Here is a 19,172-nt window from a genome sequence, read left to right on the forward strand (position 1 = left end):
TCTAGGCCTGACTGTCTCTTGCCTTCACCTGTAGATGTGGCAACGTGAATATAACAGGATCCATAAGGAAAACTCTGCTGGATTCTTTATTTATGGAGGCTGCAATAATCTGTGAGTTCACCACCAGTGAGTGTCCCGAGGAGCTGCCTTCTCCCCCGAAGCGTACAGTGGAGTTCTCCGTGGACAGAAAGAGACCCAGGTTATTGTACAGGATAAAGACCACCTTCACAACTCCTGCAGCAGGGGAAAGAGGAAACCAAAGGTGTCAGGTATTACATAGCGCATGAAGGCCATGATCACAATGGTGATGGAACGCTTTTTTGTGCACTCATATATTTAACAGTTTTCCTTATCTATGCTGTGTACTCCTTTTTAAAAGGACTATTAAGGGATTGGAAATGACCTCTGTAATATGGGAAATAAAGACTGTAAAATGATACATGTGGTGAGCATTATACAGGAGTATTGGTATGGTAGCTGCATGTTAAGGACAATACTGTACACCTAGGTACATAACATTCTCCCACGAGCACTGTGTATAGAAAACCTATACAAGTACAATGAAGATGGAACCAGTAGAACACAGGTTAATATGTTATTACAGAGTACACATACAGAGTAATGAAGTTAAGCAGGTCTACAATGACCCCTAACAGTTCACATTTCCCGGTTCGCCTGAAGATCTGCACAGTATGTGGTGACGTTAAGCAGCACATCTTTAAAATGTGACAGTAAGGACAGCACCCGATTGGACCAGAAAACATGCACTGGTAGAGGTCCTTGAGGAACAGGTTGGCCCCCATAAAACCTCCTTTTTCCAGCAGTTCCACAATGCAGTCTGTGGATATCTGCTCCTATCATTCAGTCAACCAATCAGATGTTATGCTATTGCCTGGGCTGTACGAGCAAGACATGTGAGGGATGTTCTAGGCTATCACTGTACTGTGGGAGACATATGTAGCGGATGCCGATTTCAAGCATGAGATTGAAGCCCATAGGTCGGATGTCACTACACAATAATAATGTATGTAAAAAAGTGGACTTTCATCAGAGGGACCCTTTACCAGAGACAGGTGAGACATTGATACACAGAAACCCATCATAAACAAAGTGACATCTCACCGTTACGACTGTTCTGCTTGATGGAATTGGCAGACAGCTGGATGGAGCTGACACTGTGATTGTCCTGGGGAAAGATCAGCTCGGATACCGGGCCCTCAGTGTTCACCACAGATACCTCCAGTACTGAGAGAGGAGAGGGAGAGTCAGGGGCAGGATTAGAGAAGGGTGAGTGAGAATGTCATAGAAGACAGTTGGGGGCGATGCTTAGGAAGGTAATGCACGGCAGGTATATAAAGGTGCAGTTTTATCCCCGGACTGACCACTGTAAAAGCCTGTTATATATGGAAACACTGTAAGAGATGTGAATGACAAATCACTGAAGGAGGCAGTTTCAAAAGTGATAAAATGCAGGTCTTTAAAGAATCCATAGCACGGCGCGTCACACATCAGGTGATTTATTCTGGCATGCACGCTGTCATCCGGAGCCCATGAGACGTGTATTGCTGTGACTATGTGAGCACAAGTCAGGAGCGCAGGCACCACATGACCTGAATACAAAGTGCTTGTAGTAGTCATGTGCGACTGCTCATTTCTCATTTTCTATGGGATTTGCAGTAATGGGTTTGGCGAACCCTTAAGAAATGACCACAGGCTGCCATTCGCATTCAGATCACCAGGGGGCAGTATTGTGTTCTGTCATATTGTATTGTTACACAGGATATTAGCTCTGTTAATCAAGCCTATCAGTCCTCCATCAATAGTTCCTTTAATCCAGTAACAAGGTGGATTCTCTATCACCACTATGCATTAACTTGTTAAAGATTGTTTGATATTTTACCCTATTTTAAAACATAAATTCCAATTGTTTTCACATGAAGGGAATGTGTATGTGCACATCCTGCTAAATAGGCGTCCTTGTGCAAATCTAGGCACAGGAGAGTCACACTATACTGCTGGCAGTAATCCTTTGCTGTACTGGGCGGGTGGGAAACAAGCCTATCACAAAGCTCTTTGCACCCAGTGATAAATAAGGCCCTTTAGGGTTGGTTCTGAGTCACACACAAAGTGGATGTACAGTGTTGCGCGCAGCTGTGGAAGCCATTATGCTATTGTGCCAATATGCACAGCTAATGTGGGGTGGGGGTGTTAGTCGCCACAACTGTCATTATTAGTATCTGCATTTGCAAAAGCACCTTTCTTAGTGCCATAGATCTGTCACATAGATCTCACACAAGGCTATAACCAGGGCTATTTTTCAGCAGGCTCCAACAGGAACTGAGGCCCTTATTCTAGTTCACTCTTTCTGACAAAATATTTCTTAGATGGACAAAACCATGTGCACTGCAGGTGAGGCAGGTGTAAAACCCCACCCAAATCTAATTATCTCTGCACAAGTAACACCTGCCTCACCTGCAGTGCACATGGTTTTGTCCATCTAAAAAATATTTTGTCAGAAAGAGTGAACTAGAATAAGGGCCTCAGTTCCTGCTGGAGCCTGCTGAAAAATAGCCCTGGCTATAACACACCCACAGGTCAGGGCGGTTCTGTGTGCTTACATTGTCATGCAGAACCATGTACTTGCATTGTTGGGGTGGAACTGTGTGCTTTCATTGACAGGTCACTGTATGCAAAAACTCGCCAATGGTGCCCATACAGAGATCTGCCTGACTCCGCATAAGCCATTTACATCTAAAACATAAGTACTTTTATTTTAAGCATCTGCCAGAATTCAGCCATAGCAACCTTGGCAATGCCCTATAGTTGCCTCACCGACATTGGGCTTGGCTGTCTGGAAGCGCGCCGGCTCCTTTACATTGTCAGCCACTAGGAAGGCCCCTTCCTCCAGTATGTCCAGTAACATGGTGGCTGCGTGTTCCTGCTCTGTGACATTCATGTCTCTCCAGGAGGGTAGTGCTTCTGGGCGTAAGAGGTTATCCACCGTCTCCACCACCGCCTGTGACACATACAAATATACACAATATAACTCACCATACCATTGTCCATGATACATTAAAAGCAGCTACACCATCACCTACAGCAGTTAAAATATTTATTAACAGTTATTTATATAGTGCCTACATATTACAAAGTGCTTTACAAAGAGAATATTTAATCACTCACATCAGTTCCTGTCCCAGTGGAGCTTACAATCAATATCCCCTACTACAAATGCGGGTTAATTTGGTTAGATGCCAGTTATTAGTATGCTTTTAAGGTGTAGAAGAAAACCCACACAAACATGGGGATAACACAAACGACACACAAAGAGTGAGATAGAAATACTATCCACTGTGTCACATACAGTATAATTCCCAATACACATCCTGTGACACAGAAATGTACACAGTATATAACTATACATACCACTGTCTGTGACACAGACATACACACAGTATATAACTATACATACAGTACCACCACCTGTGACACATACATACACACAGTATATAACTATCCATACCACCGCCTGTGACACATACATACACACAGTATATAACTATCCATACCACCGCCTGTGACACAGACATACACACAGTATATAACTATCCATACCGCCGCCTGTGACACAGACATACACACAGTATATAACTATAGATACAGTACCACCGCCTGTGACACAGACATACACACAGTATATAACTATCCATACCACGACCTGTGACACAGACATACACACAGTATATAACTATACATACAGTACCACCACCTGTGACACATACATACACACAGTATATAACTATCCATACCACCGCCTGTGACACATACATACACACAGTATATAACTATCCATACCACGACCTGTGACACAGACATACACACAGTATATAACTATCCATACCACCACCTGTGACACAGACATACACACAGTATATAACTATCCATACCACCACCTGTGACACAGACATACACACAGTATATAACTATCCATACCGCCGCCTGTGACACAGACAAACACACAGTATATAACTATAGATAAAGTACCACCACCTGTGACACAGAGATACACACATTATATAACTATCCATACCGCCGCCTGTGACACAGACATACACACAGTATATAACTATCCATACCACCACCTGTGACACAGACATACACACAGTATATAACTATCCATACCGCCGCCTGTGACACAGACATACACACAGTATATAACTATAGATACAGTACCACCGCCTGTGACACAGACATACACACAGTATATAACTATAGATACAGTACCACCACCTGTGACACAGACATACACACAGTATATAACTATAGATACAGTACCACCACCTGTGACACAGACATACACACAGTATATAACTATAGATACAGTACCACCACCTGTGACACAGACATACACACAGTATATAACTATCCATACCACCGCCTGTGACACAGACATACACACAGTATATAACTATCCATACCACCACCTGTGACACAGACATGCACACAGTATATAACTATCCATACCACCGGCCTGTGACACAGACATAGACACAGTATATAACTATCCATATCACTGCCTGTGACACATATGTACACACAGTATATAAGGGTGTGGTACAAGGTCCGACAGTCGGGATCCCGACAGTCATTAGCCTGACATCGGGATCCCGACTAGTCGGACTCAGACAGCATGGTGAGCGCAACATAGCCCCTTGCGGGATCGGTACGCTCGCCACCTATTCTATTCTCCCTCTATGGGGTTGTGGACCCCCACGAGGGAAAATAGCAGGTGGCCGTCGGGAACCTGGCTGTCGGTGTTTAGACAGTCGGGATCCCGACGTCGGGTAAATGCCTGTCGGGCCCCGACCGGCACCCGTATATAACTATCCATACCATCACCTATGACACATACTGTACATACACATTGTATAGAACTATACATACCACCGGCCTGCGACACAGACATACACATAGTATACAACTATCCATACTACCACCTGTGACACATACATACACACAGTATATAACTATACATACCACCGCCTGTGACACAGACATACACAGTATATAACTATCCATACTACCACCTGTGACACATACATACACACAGTATATAACTATACATACCACCGCCTGTGACACAGACATACACAGTATATAACTATACATACCACCGGCCTGTGACACAGACATACACACAGTATATAACTATACATACCACCGCCTGTGACACAGACATACACAGTATATAACTATACATACCACCGGCCTGTGACACAGACATACACACAGTATATAACTATACATACCACCGCCTGTGACACAGACATACATAGTGGTATGGCGGTAGTTATAGTATATAACTATCCATACCACCGCCTGTGACACATAGAGGTCAGGTTGGGAGATATTTTGAGACTAGCAAAGAGATATACGTTTATGGGCTTATTTGCCAGCAAAAGTATATTGAATACAAGAGAATACAGGTAACCAATAAAGGGAGGATGAACATCTAGCGAGGAAGATCAGTTTTGCAACTTCATTCAAAATGGATTCTAGTTGTGAGTCTCTTTATTAAGGCCAGTTACAGTAGGAGACTATTTCAATAATCAATGCGGGAGATGATGGGAGCAGGGATTAGAGTTTTTGCAGTGTGTTGTGTAAGATATGGTTGTATTTTGGATATGTTTTTTAGATGTATGTAACATGATTTTAATGTGGGAAAGAAAGAACAGTTTACAGTTAGGAATGACACCTAGGCAGTGACCTTGTATGGTTGAATCGATTGTCGCATTCTGAACAATGATAAAGATATCACATTGGTAACTACTGTTGAACAGTGGAAATATAATTCATTCTGTTTTGGAAATATAAAGTTTGAGGTGGCGAAATGAGATCCAAACCAACACAGATGGTGACACATCTGGGGAGGATGGGTAGATTTGAGTATCATCCAAAAGAGCTAATCAGTTTGCCAAGACATATGGTGTAGACTGAGAAAAGCATAGCTCCCAAGACTGAGCGCTGAGGTACTCCAACTGATAGTGGTAGAGAAGAGGTGGATTCAGAGAAGCGAACACTGAAAGAGCCATTAGATAAGTAGGATGAGAACCAAGAAAATGATGTGCCCTGAAGACATAGGGATTGTATTGTTTATATGAGAATGGTCAATGGTGTTAAAAGCAGAAGAGATCAAGTAGAATATGAAGTGAGTAATGGACATTAGACTAAGCAGTGGCCAGATCCTTCACTACTTTAGTCAGTGCTGTCTATGTGGAGTGTTGGGAACGAAAGCCTGACTGAAGTGGGTCCAAGTTGTGTGAGTTAAGAAATTGTGTGACGCAAGTGTAGGCAAGTCTCTCAAGGTGCTTGGAGAGGCATGGGAGCTGAAAAGAGTTTGGGTCAAGAATTTGGTGTTTTCAGAATGGGAGTAATCACTGCATGTTTGAACAGTTAAGGTAAGATACCAGTAGAGAGAGTACATATTGTAGTTGAGGTTGACATGAGCACAAGAGAGCTTTACTTATTTGTGAGGGTATTGGATTAAGAGAAGAGGTGGTCTTGATACTTCATTTGTGGGATCAAATAAAGGTAAGGTGCCAGAGGGTTCTATTAGGGAATTGAGCAGGTCATTGACTGAGGAAGCTTACCATTTCATCTTGGATCTGATCAATCTTGTCCTTAAAGTAGGAAGGAAGATCTTGAGCATTGGCAGTGGCTGGTGGGTTGGATGAGGGAGGGTTAAGTGATTTTAAATGTATCAGAAAGTCACTTGGGGTTAGATGCTTGAGATGAGAGATTGAAAATATGTAAGTGGTAGATATGGAGTGGTATGTAAGACGGTGTAAGTCTGTCGACCATATGGGGCACTCATTTAAAGGTACGGTTTTGACTTGTAAATGACTGCCCCCTTTAAAAAAAAAAAAACTCTGAGTTCGGCCGGCATCCTGCAAGGCAATCGGACTCGCAACTGATGTTCTACTGTACATGAGAGTTTTTATAGGTGTCTTGTTAATTGGCACTGCCATGGTTGACATCTTGAGTCTAAATGGTATGAGATGGGCAGCTGGGGCCTTTTGATCGAGTGCTATTTCTTCTGGTTCAGGTGTGATAGAAAACTCTCAGGAGAAGTGAATGTAGAAACCAATAAGAGCAGTTGTAAGAGGTGGAAAATTATTGAAAATCAATAGTATTAATATTTTTGTGAGTTTGGAGGATTGGAGGACTTCAGGGACATTGTGTTTGAAGTAAGGATAGCTTGCAGGTAATAAGGTTGTGATCAGAGAGGGGGAAAGGAGTGTAAGTGTAAGTCAGAAACTGAACATAGGCCCTTATTCAGATCTGATCGCAGTACAAATTTGTTTGAAAAATGGGCAAAACCATATGCACTGCAGGTGGGGCAGATGTAACATGTGCAGAGAGAGTTAAATTTGGGTGGGGTGTGTTGAAACTGAAATCTAAATTGCAGTGTAAAAATAATGCAGCCAGTATTTACCCTGCACAGAAACAAAATAACTCACACAAATCTAATTCTCTCTGCACATTTTACATCTGCCCCACCTGCAGTGCACATGGTTTTGTCCATCTGAGAAGGATTTTGTCAGAAAGAGTGAACTAGAATAAGGCCTTATGTGACCTTCCAAAGGATAGGATTAAAGAGTTTTACACATTTACCCTTATTTATTAGCACCGAGGCACTGTAATCCACAGTGAATAAATATCCAATGTAGACTGAATAAGACAACGCTATAGCACAGCGTAAGCACTGAGCTAAAACTCTCTCTGCACATGTTACATCTGCCCCACCTGCAGTGCACATGGTTTTGCCCATTTTCCAAACAAATTTGTACTGCGATCATATCTGAATAAAGGCCTTAATCTGGTGAATACAAGATCCAGGCATTTCCCCCTGGGATTTGTGATGTTTCCAACAGATAGCCAGCTGAGTTAACCTTAGCTTAGTCAGGCTGGCCATTGCGGGGCGTCTTGCCAGGTCAGCAAATATACATCCAGAGACACCGACACTGAACTTGCCACTCCCTGGAAAATGGGCCGATATACAGAAATGCCTAACCCCCCCCCCCCAACCCCTCTGAAGGAGGACTGCGTACAATCAGGACCCATTCTGCACATGCTCAGAACAGGGCCTGCGCAGTTTTCCGATAATAGTGATTCTGCCAACACCAGTTACACATAAAGGCCCTTATTCTGATCGGTGCGGATTTTTCCGCATGCGGTCGTACCGCCGATGGTTTTCGACTGCGCATGTGCAGAGGTCACTCTGCGCATGTGCAAGCGGTTTCGCCGTACGTATTCTTTAGACGCCGCACAGGGGGCGGAGAGGGGCGTGAAGGGCTACTTAACCTCATTACCCTATGCATACGCCCCGCGTTTCATGGGCGTTCCCATGCAAACGCAGGGCGTATGCATGGTAATGAAGCCGTGACGCATGTGTAGGGGGCGGGCATCTGACATCGCCGGATGTCAGCTGCCCGCCCCCATACATGATTTCATACGGACAAGTGTCCGTGTGGTCTAGGGTGGCGGGCGCTGGTGGAGCGTGCGTCCCTGCATTCGATGTTCGGCGACCATCGAATGCAGGGGCTGCTCCCAAGATGGAGGAGGCGTATCCCCGTCCACTTTCATGCGGACCGCCACATATCCGCGTACGGACGGAGGTGGCGATCCGTATTGAAGGCGGGGATTCGCCTGCACGGTCCTGGCCGCATATTCTGATCTGGCCGCACAGATCAGAATAAGGGCCAAAGAAACACAGAACATATCACTATCTGTTACTGCAATACACTATAATGGTCCATATGACAGCCTATTACCCAAATATACAAAAGCACTCAAACGCCTGTGGCCGTAATGCACAGAGAATATAAAAGTGGCAGTATGCACATAAAGTATTACATTATATCTGCATTACCTTGATATAGTCTTTGCAGGTCCTTTCCCTCTTGTGCATCTGTAAAAAAAAAAAGACAATGCAGAGAGTATTATTAATGACTGCCTGGCAGCTTTCCACAAGGCAGATCAGTCCCTGTGCTCCTACTCAGGATGTAGGCAAAATGTGGATTTCTATATTCATAATGGTGACATGTGAAACGCATTCCTTTCTGTTGGCTGTGCAACCTAGCTCTGTGTGTGTGGTCACAAGTCGCAATACTATAGTAGTGATACTTAAATTGGCGGTCACTGGTACAGGTGCCAGTAGTTATACTTGGGATTAAGGTTTCTGGAACAGGAGGTAGCATTGATATTTGAGTTGGCAGCTGGAAGCAGCAGTTATTAGTGTTACTTGACTTAGCGGACAGTGCTACAGGCTTTATCAGTGATATTTCAGCTGGCAAATATTGGCACAGGTGGTAGTAGCGTTACTTGCATTGGGAGCCAATGGCCAAGGTGGTTATAAATAAACGTACTACTACTACTACTAGGGGTGTTATCTTACCCTGTTGTAATTCTTTCCTGCGCTCTCTCTTTCGATTGGTCTAAGCACTTGCAACTGTGCATCCAGAATGTCCACCAGCTGCTCCAGAAGACGCACAGTGGAAGTGACATCCCCGGCATAGATCTGTCCGCGGGTGTGACGGGCGAGCTCCCCTGCAATGTTGGCGGCATTTTCTCCACTTTTAATCTGTGGAGCAGGATAAAGATGAGCAGTAGCCGGGAGATGGGAGTACAAAGGAGAAAGAGGCAGTATTGTATAGAAATTTAACAGAGAGTCAGAAACAGACACATTGGATACAGATATATCATCACTCCCTATAAGGGCAATGTCATCCAGAACGTCTCTCACCTTCTGTGCTACCTGATTGACCCAAGGAGACGTGCAATTACTTAGATCTGGGCCACGAGGGTTCCACACAGCCAGCGTGGGTAAACAGAGGAAGGAAGCAATGCCTGCAGAGGAGACACAAAGATAAGAACTTAGCCCACAAAATAACGGCATAAGCTCAAATGCATATGGTCATGATTATTGAAGACTTGTCCTTACTGCACTTCCCCATCTACATCATATTCTTGAACCCACTGCCCTGAACCAACCTGGACGGACCGGACTTCCAACATTGTTCTCAGGTCCGCAAGCAGCGGTTTTCCATCCACCCCTATTGCCAATTGGATTACAAAAGGACTCTTTGTTTATGGGAACACCTTTTACCTTTACCTGCCAAGGATTCTGAGCCCTGTATCCATCAAGGCGGATGGTAATTATAATATCCTGAGATGGTTCTCACTATTCCAGACATTTACAGGAACGGACAGTGTGGACTCTGCTGTGGTTTTTAACTATAAAGCGTTACATGCATGATATTAATTTTACGTATTATTTTTTTGAATTTATTAAAACTATTTTTGTAAAGTCAATCCAACTGGTTTACAGAATTTTTTTCAGCGCTGTTATTTTGGTTTTCGTCATATTCTGAATGCAGCAATTAACTATTAACATTTAACTATAAAATGTAACTATTAACTCTAACTACTGTAGTAACTCACTAGTAACTCTAAATAAGTTACAGTACAGTTATTAGTTACTCGTTTTAGTAAAGTTATTACAGATCTTAGAGTTACTAGTGAGTTACTGAAGTAGTTAGTTACTAATTAGAGTATCGTTATTAGTCAGTAAGCTACTAGCACATTACTACAGTAGAGATACTAGTTATAGTAGTGTTAAATTGGGTAGAAATACTGTAGTAACTCACTATGAACTCTTTTAAATACTGCAATTAGTAACCCTTAAGTACTATAACTTACTAGTCTAATAACTAACAACCTTACTATAACTAGTAACTCTTAACTACTATAGTAACTCACCAATAACTCTAAATAAGTTACGCCGAGTTATTAGTTGTTAGTTACTAGCAAAATGATTAGAGATATTAGAGTTACTAGTTATAGAGTGAAGGTGCCCATACACGGTATAATAATTGGATGTGTTTTGGACTACATCGCTTCGCATGCAATGTGATCTGAAGCTACAGTAGTTCAAAAAGTAGGTGCTGCACATACATTTTGAACTGTGCAATGGGATGTGCGCAGGAGCATGCATCGCATCACACCCGTAAACAGTACGGTGTTGGAGCACCTTTAGTAGTGACTTTAATAGTGACTTACTACAGTAGTTAGTTACTACTTGCAGTAGAATTATTAGTTATAATAAAATTATTAGTTAGTTACTACGGCAGTTAGAGTTACTAGTTACAGTACAGTTTTAGATAGTTTTAGATAGTTACTAGTGAGTTACTACAACAGTTAGTTAGCAGTTATAGTGATGTTATTAGAGATACTAGTCAGTTAGTACAGCAGAGTTCTAGTTATAGCACAGTTAGTAGTTAGAGTTAGTAGTAAGTTACTACAGTAGAGTTACTAGTTACAGCAGACTTTAGTTGGAGTATAGTTAGAGAAAACAATTAGCTGAAATGTCATTGATCATTGAATATTAATCTTATTGGAGACTGAATGTTACATTGTCACTATTTCTATGAAGAAGCTCAGTGTTTGGATCAATGATTACCATAAGTATACAGCACCATACAGTATTTAGGCTGAGAAGGATCTGAACTCCATCACCTTCAGCAAAATACAATGATTCACTCTTCAAATAAATAAACCTAGATAAACTGAGCCAGTGATGCCGCTGCTCCAGTGTTACTACTGGCACCTGCTATTCCTCATGCCGCCAGTACAATACATTGTTATGGTGAAAGTGACACGTGTGACAAGCTCAGGGGAAACACATTAACAAACAAATGACTAATACGCATCTAAGCACGCTTTGTGTCATTACACGCCTTACAGTCATATTTTATTATGATTTTTAAGAGAAATGCACCTTGAAAAGCACTTGGCATGCCGAGTGTACATGGAACATAAGGTGTAACAGTGACAAAGTAACTACAAGGACCAGCGGTGAGGGCGTGCAAAATTCAGGTTTTGTTGTTCCAAGGTTATACCGCAATGTCCCATTATATTATTATAATATAATATTTTTCTGCATATTGTCATTTGATATCACATGTTCCATAGCCCCTTGGCATAATGTGGATGCTTAGTTTTTCCTGACTTACCACGGGTACCCTTTGGGCACGGTCTCTCTACCCGCATGCCTTGCTGAGTGGCCGGCCACTGGACTCGTCTCTCCTCACGTGCAGGACAGAATATCTCTGGGTGTGAATGCTGGTTGGAGGGGGGAGGACGGCGGGTGCCGGGGGTAGGCGGATCATGCCCCACTTGGTTTATAGCCCCTATAGGATGAGTTGTGAGGGGAGGGCGGCGAACAGTTGTGGTGGCAGATGGCAGAGTGGTGACAGTCACTGGTGGGGGAGGTAGGGTGACTGTGACCACTGGTGGCGTGGGAGTAACTGGACCTAAATAAAGACAGTAGAGACACTTTATTATGAAATATATAAGTACAGGAAAAAACATAAAAAAGATATGCCCAATCCAGCAACATTTCCCCTCTAATCCTATGCGGGTGCTGAGTATACCTATTTGTCCCCTACATACAGAGAGGCAGGCCCAGGGTACAGGAGAATGCAGTGCATTGTGCCTCAGTCATGTCATCAGTTCTGTGACACAACATGCTCTCCTGTACTGAGGCTGGTCCTGAGTCTGGTGCTTCTGCGTCAGCCGCCAACTGAGCATCTGCACACCTGCAGCTAGAATGTCACCCAAAGTGGGTGTATGTCCATCATCATTAGTATATGGACATACACCCAAAGCCATCTGATAGACTTTCCATCTCTGTCTGCATGCTATGGCGGTGGGCTGGCACACCCACAACCTCCCCCCCCCCCCCCTCCATACAGAACAGTGCATACTCATGGCCATCACCCACAAACGCCTATTCCATGGAGTGTATGGTACAATCAGGGTATACACACTTGTGATATGCATCTGTGCCTGAATGGACAGATGCGCGGTATATGGCACATGCACAGTCAAACAAAATTCAAGCTACGTCTGGAAAGCTCAGGATCAGGGGCCTGATTCAGACCTGAGGTTGCAGATGCCTCTGAGTAGACAGTCGCGACCAAGACAGAAAGAAAACCTGCACCGTGCAAACCTATGGGTCGATATTCACTATTCAGTGCAAATCTGTGTGCAGTTCACGAACCATTAAATGCTTTTCCCAGTTTGTGCAAATGTGAGTAGCTCTGACTCTTCCATAACTCTGAGACGGAATCCGGCTGATCGAGGCCAAAGCAGATGTCTCCCTGAAATCGCCTGGGCAGGCCTGCATTTTTCCTAATACTCCCAGAAATTGGGCGGTTGTCACCTTCCTGTCAGCCAAATTGCCAGGGGATTGCGAATAGAGCCATATGTGATTTTTTACGCTATTTCGGCTCGTGCATGCGCACTATGATCATTACGCATGCGCAGTTGTTGGATAATGTAATACATTCGCACAGCAGCGATCACATATTCATTTAGCCCCAGGTCCACTGCGAGCAGAGACATGAGGACCTTATGGCTGGTCTGTCCTTTGCATGAACTGAAATGTTCCTAATGGGCTTTAATTGCACAGTGTGATGTCATGGCTCCTGTATAGCTTCTCCTGCTATATATACTGATGTCACAGTACCACTTCCATCAGGCTGGAACACACAGTACTACTTCTCCTAATCTGGAAGTAAGACTTCGCACATGCTGGATCACACAGTACACCACTTATGCTGAATCACACAGTATCTCTACTCTCATGCTGGATCACACAGTACACCACTTATGCTGAATCACACAGTATCTCTACTCTCATGCTGGATCACACATGCTTCTTTCAAGTTGGATCACACAGTACTGTGTATTTCATGTTGGATCATACAGTACCACTTCTCCCATGCCTGATCACACAGTACAGGTCGAGTATCCCGTATCCGAATATCCGTTATCCGAATTATTCCGAAATACGGACATTCCAGAAAGTGAAAAAAAATTTTTTTTTTGCTAAAAACTCACTGGGGACATATGTAACAGCATCACTGGGGACATGATATGTAACTGGCACTATATATGTGCAAGACAATGATTGCTTGGCATTCAAATTCAGTGCTGAGATAGTACACACATTTTGTTTCACGTTTTGAAACCTTGTTTTTTGAACAATTAAAATATGTTTGTGTGTATTTTATGTGGTAATAAAATATATGTGTGTGTATATTATGTGTTTATACAGCATAAATGCAAGATACTTCAAAATACATCATTGAAATATTAAAATATTCCGAAATACGGAATAATCCGTTATCCAAAATTCTCCTGGTCCCGAGCATTTTGGATACGGGATACTCAACCTGTACTACATCTCTCATTCTGGATCACACGGTAATATTCGTTCAAGTTGGAACACACAGAACCACTTCCCTTAATATTGGATAACTCTGTACCCGGGGTCAAATGTATTAAGCCTTAACAACTGATACAGTGGAGAATGATAAAGAGCCAGCCAATCAGCCCCCAACTGTCATTTCTCAAATGCAGCTCATACCATGTCAGTTAGGAGCTGACTGGCTGGTACTCTATCACTCTTTATCATTCTCGGTACTTATGTATTATCTGGGCTCCCATGTTAAATGCACCCCATTTTTTCATACCCCTACTATCCAACTACGCACGGAGTTGATATTATATAGTGTGGCGAGCGCAGCGAGCCACCGTGCCCGAAGCGTGGCGAGCGCAGCGAGCCCCGCGAGGGGACGTGGTCTCATAAGAAAAACGGGAGCCCAGATATTACATAAGTACCTCATTCTCTACTTTATTACTTATTAAGGCTTAATGCAGTGGTTCCCAAACTGTGTGCCGTGGCTCCTTGGGGTGCCTCAGGACACATGCAGGGGTGCCGCGGCTTGGTGGTGCAGGATCAACTCAAATTATTAATGGTTAATTATTTATGAGCAAAACCAGTGCTGGTGGCTGCCAATGATAGAATGTGTACAAACAGAAACAAATCCTGCCCTTTACCACATAACTGCCGCTAAGAATCGCATATAAACCCAATCTAAATATTTGTTTTTGGACCTAGGGGTGCCGTGAAAAAAATTCTGATTCTCTAGGGTGCCGTGAATCAAAAAAGATTGGGAACCCCTGGCTTAATGCATTTGGCCCCATGTCGCTCAAACTGGTTTACACAGGGCTTGGAGTCCTGTTGGAGAAAGTGCGCTACATATATAAAACTTACTTATTCTCTCATGCTGTGCCACCCAGTGCCACTTCTCTCATGCTGGGCCACCCAGTGCCACTTCTCTCATGCTGGGCCACACAGTGCCACTTCTCTCATGCTGTGCCACCCAGTGCCACTTCTCTCATGCTGGGCCACACAGTGCCACGTCTCTCATGCTGGGCCACACAGTGCCACTTCTCTCATGCTGGGCCACACAGTGCCACTTCTCTCATGCTGGGCCACACAGTGCCACTTCTCTCATGCTGGGCCACACAGTGCCACTTCTCTCATGCTGGGCCACACAGTGCCACTTCTCTCATGCTGGGCCACACAGTGCCACTTTGCTCATGCTGGGCCACACAGTGCCACTTCTCTCATGCTGGGCCACACAGTGCCACTTTGCTCATGCTGGGCCACACAGTGCCACTTCTCTCATGCTGGGCCACACAGTGCCACTTCTCTCATGCTGGGCCACACAGTGCCACTTTGCTCATGCTGGGCCACACAGTGCCACTTCTCTCATGCTGGGCCACACAGTGCCACTTCTCTCATGCTGGGCCACACAGTGCCACTTCTCTCATGCTGGGCCACACAGTGCCACTTCTCTCATGCTGGGCCACACAGTGCCACTTCTCCTATAGTAGATCACAAAGTACCTTTTCTCTCATGTAGTAATCACGTAGCCTCACTACCCTGATTACAAACTGAATGCTGGATCACACAGTGCAATTTTTCACACAATGCATGTTGGATCACACACACACACTTCTCTCTTATTGCACATGAATCACACAGTACCACTTGTCTTGTACTAGATAATACAGTGCCACTTTTCTCATGATGGATCCCAGATCACTCATGCAGCATGTTGGATCACACCTCTTTATAGTGGATCACACAGTACCACTTCTAAAGCGGATCAGTCAGCATAAAAAGCTAATAAAACGGATATGAAGCCATTTCTCTTCCAACGTCTTACGGATGCTGCCCTAGGCACTTCTGGGATATACCTCCTGGAGTCTTAGCACAGTACCATGCCTCAGCTGGAATTAAATGTGATATATAAGAGAATCAAATATCTCCGGGCAACAACAACACTCACACAGCCAGTGGCTCTTCTAATGTGACGGGACCCATATCATTTACTATTGCATAGAAAGAAAAGGATTAACAATTTTATTGGATTTTTAGAAAAGAACTAGCAACAAATATCCGACATTCATGAATAATTTGGGGAAGGCGAGCAGTGGCCAGAGACACGTCTGGAATTGGAAAGCCTCTAGGTCAGGCATCAGGTACTGGGCACAAGTTCTTAATAACTTTCCTTTATTGATTATAGTCATAATAAAATAGTGTGAAATGCGGCATAAATGTGCATGGGGATGCCATCCCTGCAGAGTGCCGGGCATAGGAATACAAATGCGATGCACCCACGATGTCTGCTGAGCGATCTGTGCGAGCAGTGTTTTGCCTATCCTGATAGGTGATCTAAGCAGGATGGCGATGTGTGGCCCATATGCTATAGGGTGCACACTTACAGCGATAGTCAGATCACTTAGAGGTAGGGCTTAAATCACCCCGTGTGTACGCCCTTTTAGCTTAGATTAGTTTGTGAATAGCTGGGGATACAGTACCTGCGATATTTACAAATATTAAAGAAAACATGTTTGCTGCAATATATTCTGCTCCATATGTGTATTTACATGGGAGCGTCTGCTATTATTGCTCTCTCCAACTAGCTTGACTTGCATCAGCGGTATTAAGTTCTTGAAGAGTGATAAAGTGGAGTGGAATAGAAGTACCGGCCAATCAGCTTCTAACTGTCCTTGTTCCAATACAGCCTGTAACATATCAGTTGTGATGTGATTGGCTGGTGATGATCTCTCTCCACTTTATAATTCTCCGGTACAGCACATCTGCCCTCATAAATTATTAAATGCCCCGACTGCCTTCAGGCTTCTTTTTGCTGTTAGTTTGGGAGGCATGTAAGCGGCAGCACCACGGGGGCCTTAGTAATCCACAAAATCCTATCGGCTGGGACAGGGAAGGTCTTTTAAGAAAATAAAAGAGACTTTACTGAGTTCTCTAGTTGAAATAAGCATAGAGTAAAAATATCTTTAACCACTGTACTTGTGTCCTGACAATCTTAAGCTGGGTACACACTGGGTAATAAATCGCTAACTATATGGACTATATGACAATGATACTGTATATATATAGTGCAAATTACTCACTGTGTACTTGCTGTGGGGTATACTCAATTGATGTCAAAACTGCCGAAAAGATGGCAGTTTTCGACAAGAATAGGTCGGAAGGGGTTCCGATCCATTCAATGCTAGCTGTTTTTTTCGACAGGTCAAAACTTTCCGACCTGATGAAAACCAGTTGGAGTTACGAAATAGCTGCTAATCCACCTAGGTTTGATCCGAAAGGTTTTGGCCATGTTTCCGGCAACATGAAAAGATGTCGGATGGAGGCAGGGAGGACGATGTCGGGTGAGCAGCAACAGCTTACATGGCGCTTTCCTCCTGTTCACCGCCTCCTGTACCCTCCCACCGCATACTTCTACCCTCCCGCCATCTCCCGTACTCCCCTTCTGAACCGGGTGAGAGCAGCTCACCCGGCCCGATTCCCGCTGCCTCCGGCAATGGTGCCGCCTCCCGCTGCTGCGCTCACCCGGTCCCCGTGACGGCCGAGTGAGCATCAATCAGCGGCCAAATCTGACATCTGGATTTGGCCGCTGCACTGAATAATGGATGCCGGATCCAATCTGTCTAAAGAATTTCGTAATGGATCTGGCATCAATTGAATATATACCTATATCGTTAACGATGTGTGCTGCAGCGCATCGCTAAAGCGATCCCCCCTCCCTTTCGTCTGTACATGCAGCTCAATCTACCAATGGGCCTGATTCTGGTTCGCTCGCAAAATAGACAAAACCATGTGCACTGCAGGTGGGGTAGATATTGCAGAAATATGTGCAGAGAGAATTACATTTGGGTCGGGGGTGTACTTCAAACTGATATCTATATTGCAGTGTACGAATAAAGCAGCCAGTATTTACCCTGCACAGAAACAAAATAACACCCAAGTACTCTCTCTGCACATGTTACATCTGCCCCACCTGCAGTGCACATGGTGTTGTCCATTAGAAAGAGAATTTGCTTTTGCGAGTGAACAGTCCAGAATCAGGCCGAATATCCTCATAGACTGCATGTTCGCTAATTGTGCACCCAGCTTAAGTCAACCTGTATCAATTGATATTGATGTTATTGGTGGGATCTTGCATTCTCTATATAGATATTAGTGTTTTGCAGTTTGCTGCAATAGGTAATCCTTAGATTTTCTGTAACCATAAAGAAAAAATAATGACCATGTTTATAGATCATGTTATCATTAGCAAATAAGTAATATGCATTAAGAATGTGACTGCCACTTTAATTAGAACAGTGTAGTCCCTCTGCTGCAGGCCACACATACGGCAATATTGCAGTAAATATCTGGCAACTGGCCTAATACATTGTCATGTGATACTCCGAAATCCCTGTGATGCCAAATAATGATGCTATCATCAACTGCAGCGGCCTGTGTAAGCGCCCGAGGGGAGCAGGCAGTGATCCGGCCACCTACACAAGTGCATGGCTGGACCTCATCCAATCTCACCTCCCACATACTCCAATCCATGTGTGGCCATTTGCAGGAACTAAGGGGTTAATGTATAAGCAATTTTGATGCTAATCCAAGTTTTGCAGCAGATAGTGCTCTAGAAATGTATCTGTCAGAGTTGTTATGTCAGATTTACACTGGTACACTGAAGCTACTGTCAGACTCACTGTTTATATACTGTATGGATATTATATTAACAGGCAGTTTTTTCTCCCAAAAATTTACAAAAAGTTAATTAAGAGAAAAAATTTAATTAAAACATATTTTAATATATTAACAAAAATATATTAACAGAAGGTGCCTAGCACCTGCCTCCCAATGTCTATATGTGCCCATGTAA

At 43.8% G+C, this 19,172-nt stretch overlaps 1 protein-coding gene across 2 annotated transcripts in view; it reads right to left on the reverse strand.

Moving 5' to 3' along the window:
* Positions 1-19,172, reverse strand: part of ADGRL1 (adhesion G protein-coupled receptor L1) — a 270,982-nt gene that overhangs the window by 22,369 nt on the left and 229,441 nt on the right. For both annotated transcript variants that reach the window (XM_083184977.1, XM_083184976.1), the window contains 7 exons: positions 12,075-12,374; positions 9,806-9,909; positions 9,458-9,643; positions 8,933-8,971; positions 2,833-3,016; positions 1,123-1,245; positions 29-234 (listed from right to left, as the gene is read on the reverse strand). In XM_083184977.1, the coding sequence (XP_083041103.1) occupies positions 29-234; positions 1,123-1,245; positions 2,833-3,016; positions 8,933-8,971; positions 9,458-9,643; positions 9,806-9,909; positions 12,075-12,374 (1,142 nt within the window). The remainder of the gene's footprint in view (positions 1-28; positions 235-1,122; positions 1,246-2,832; positions 3,017-8,932; positions 8,972-9,457; positions 9,644-9,805; positions 9,910-12,074; positions 12,375-19,172) is intronic.

This window comes from Crinia signifera, chromosome 4 (assembly GCF_055691185.1).
Source record: "Crinia signifera chromosome 4, ASM5569118v1, whole genome shotgun sequence".
Lineage (NCBI taxonomy): Eukaryota > Metazoa > Chordata > Amphibia > Anura > Myobatrachidae > Crinia > Crinia signifera.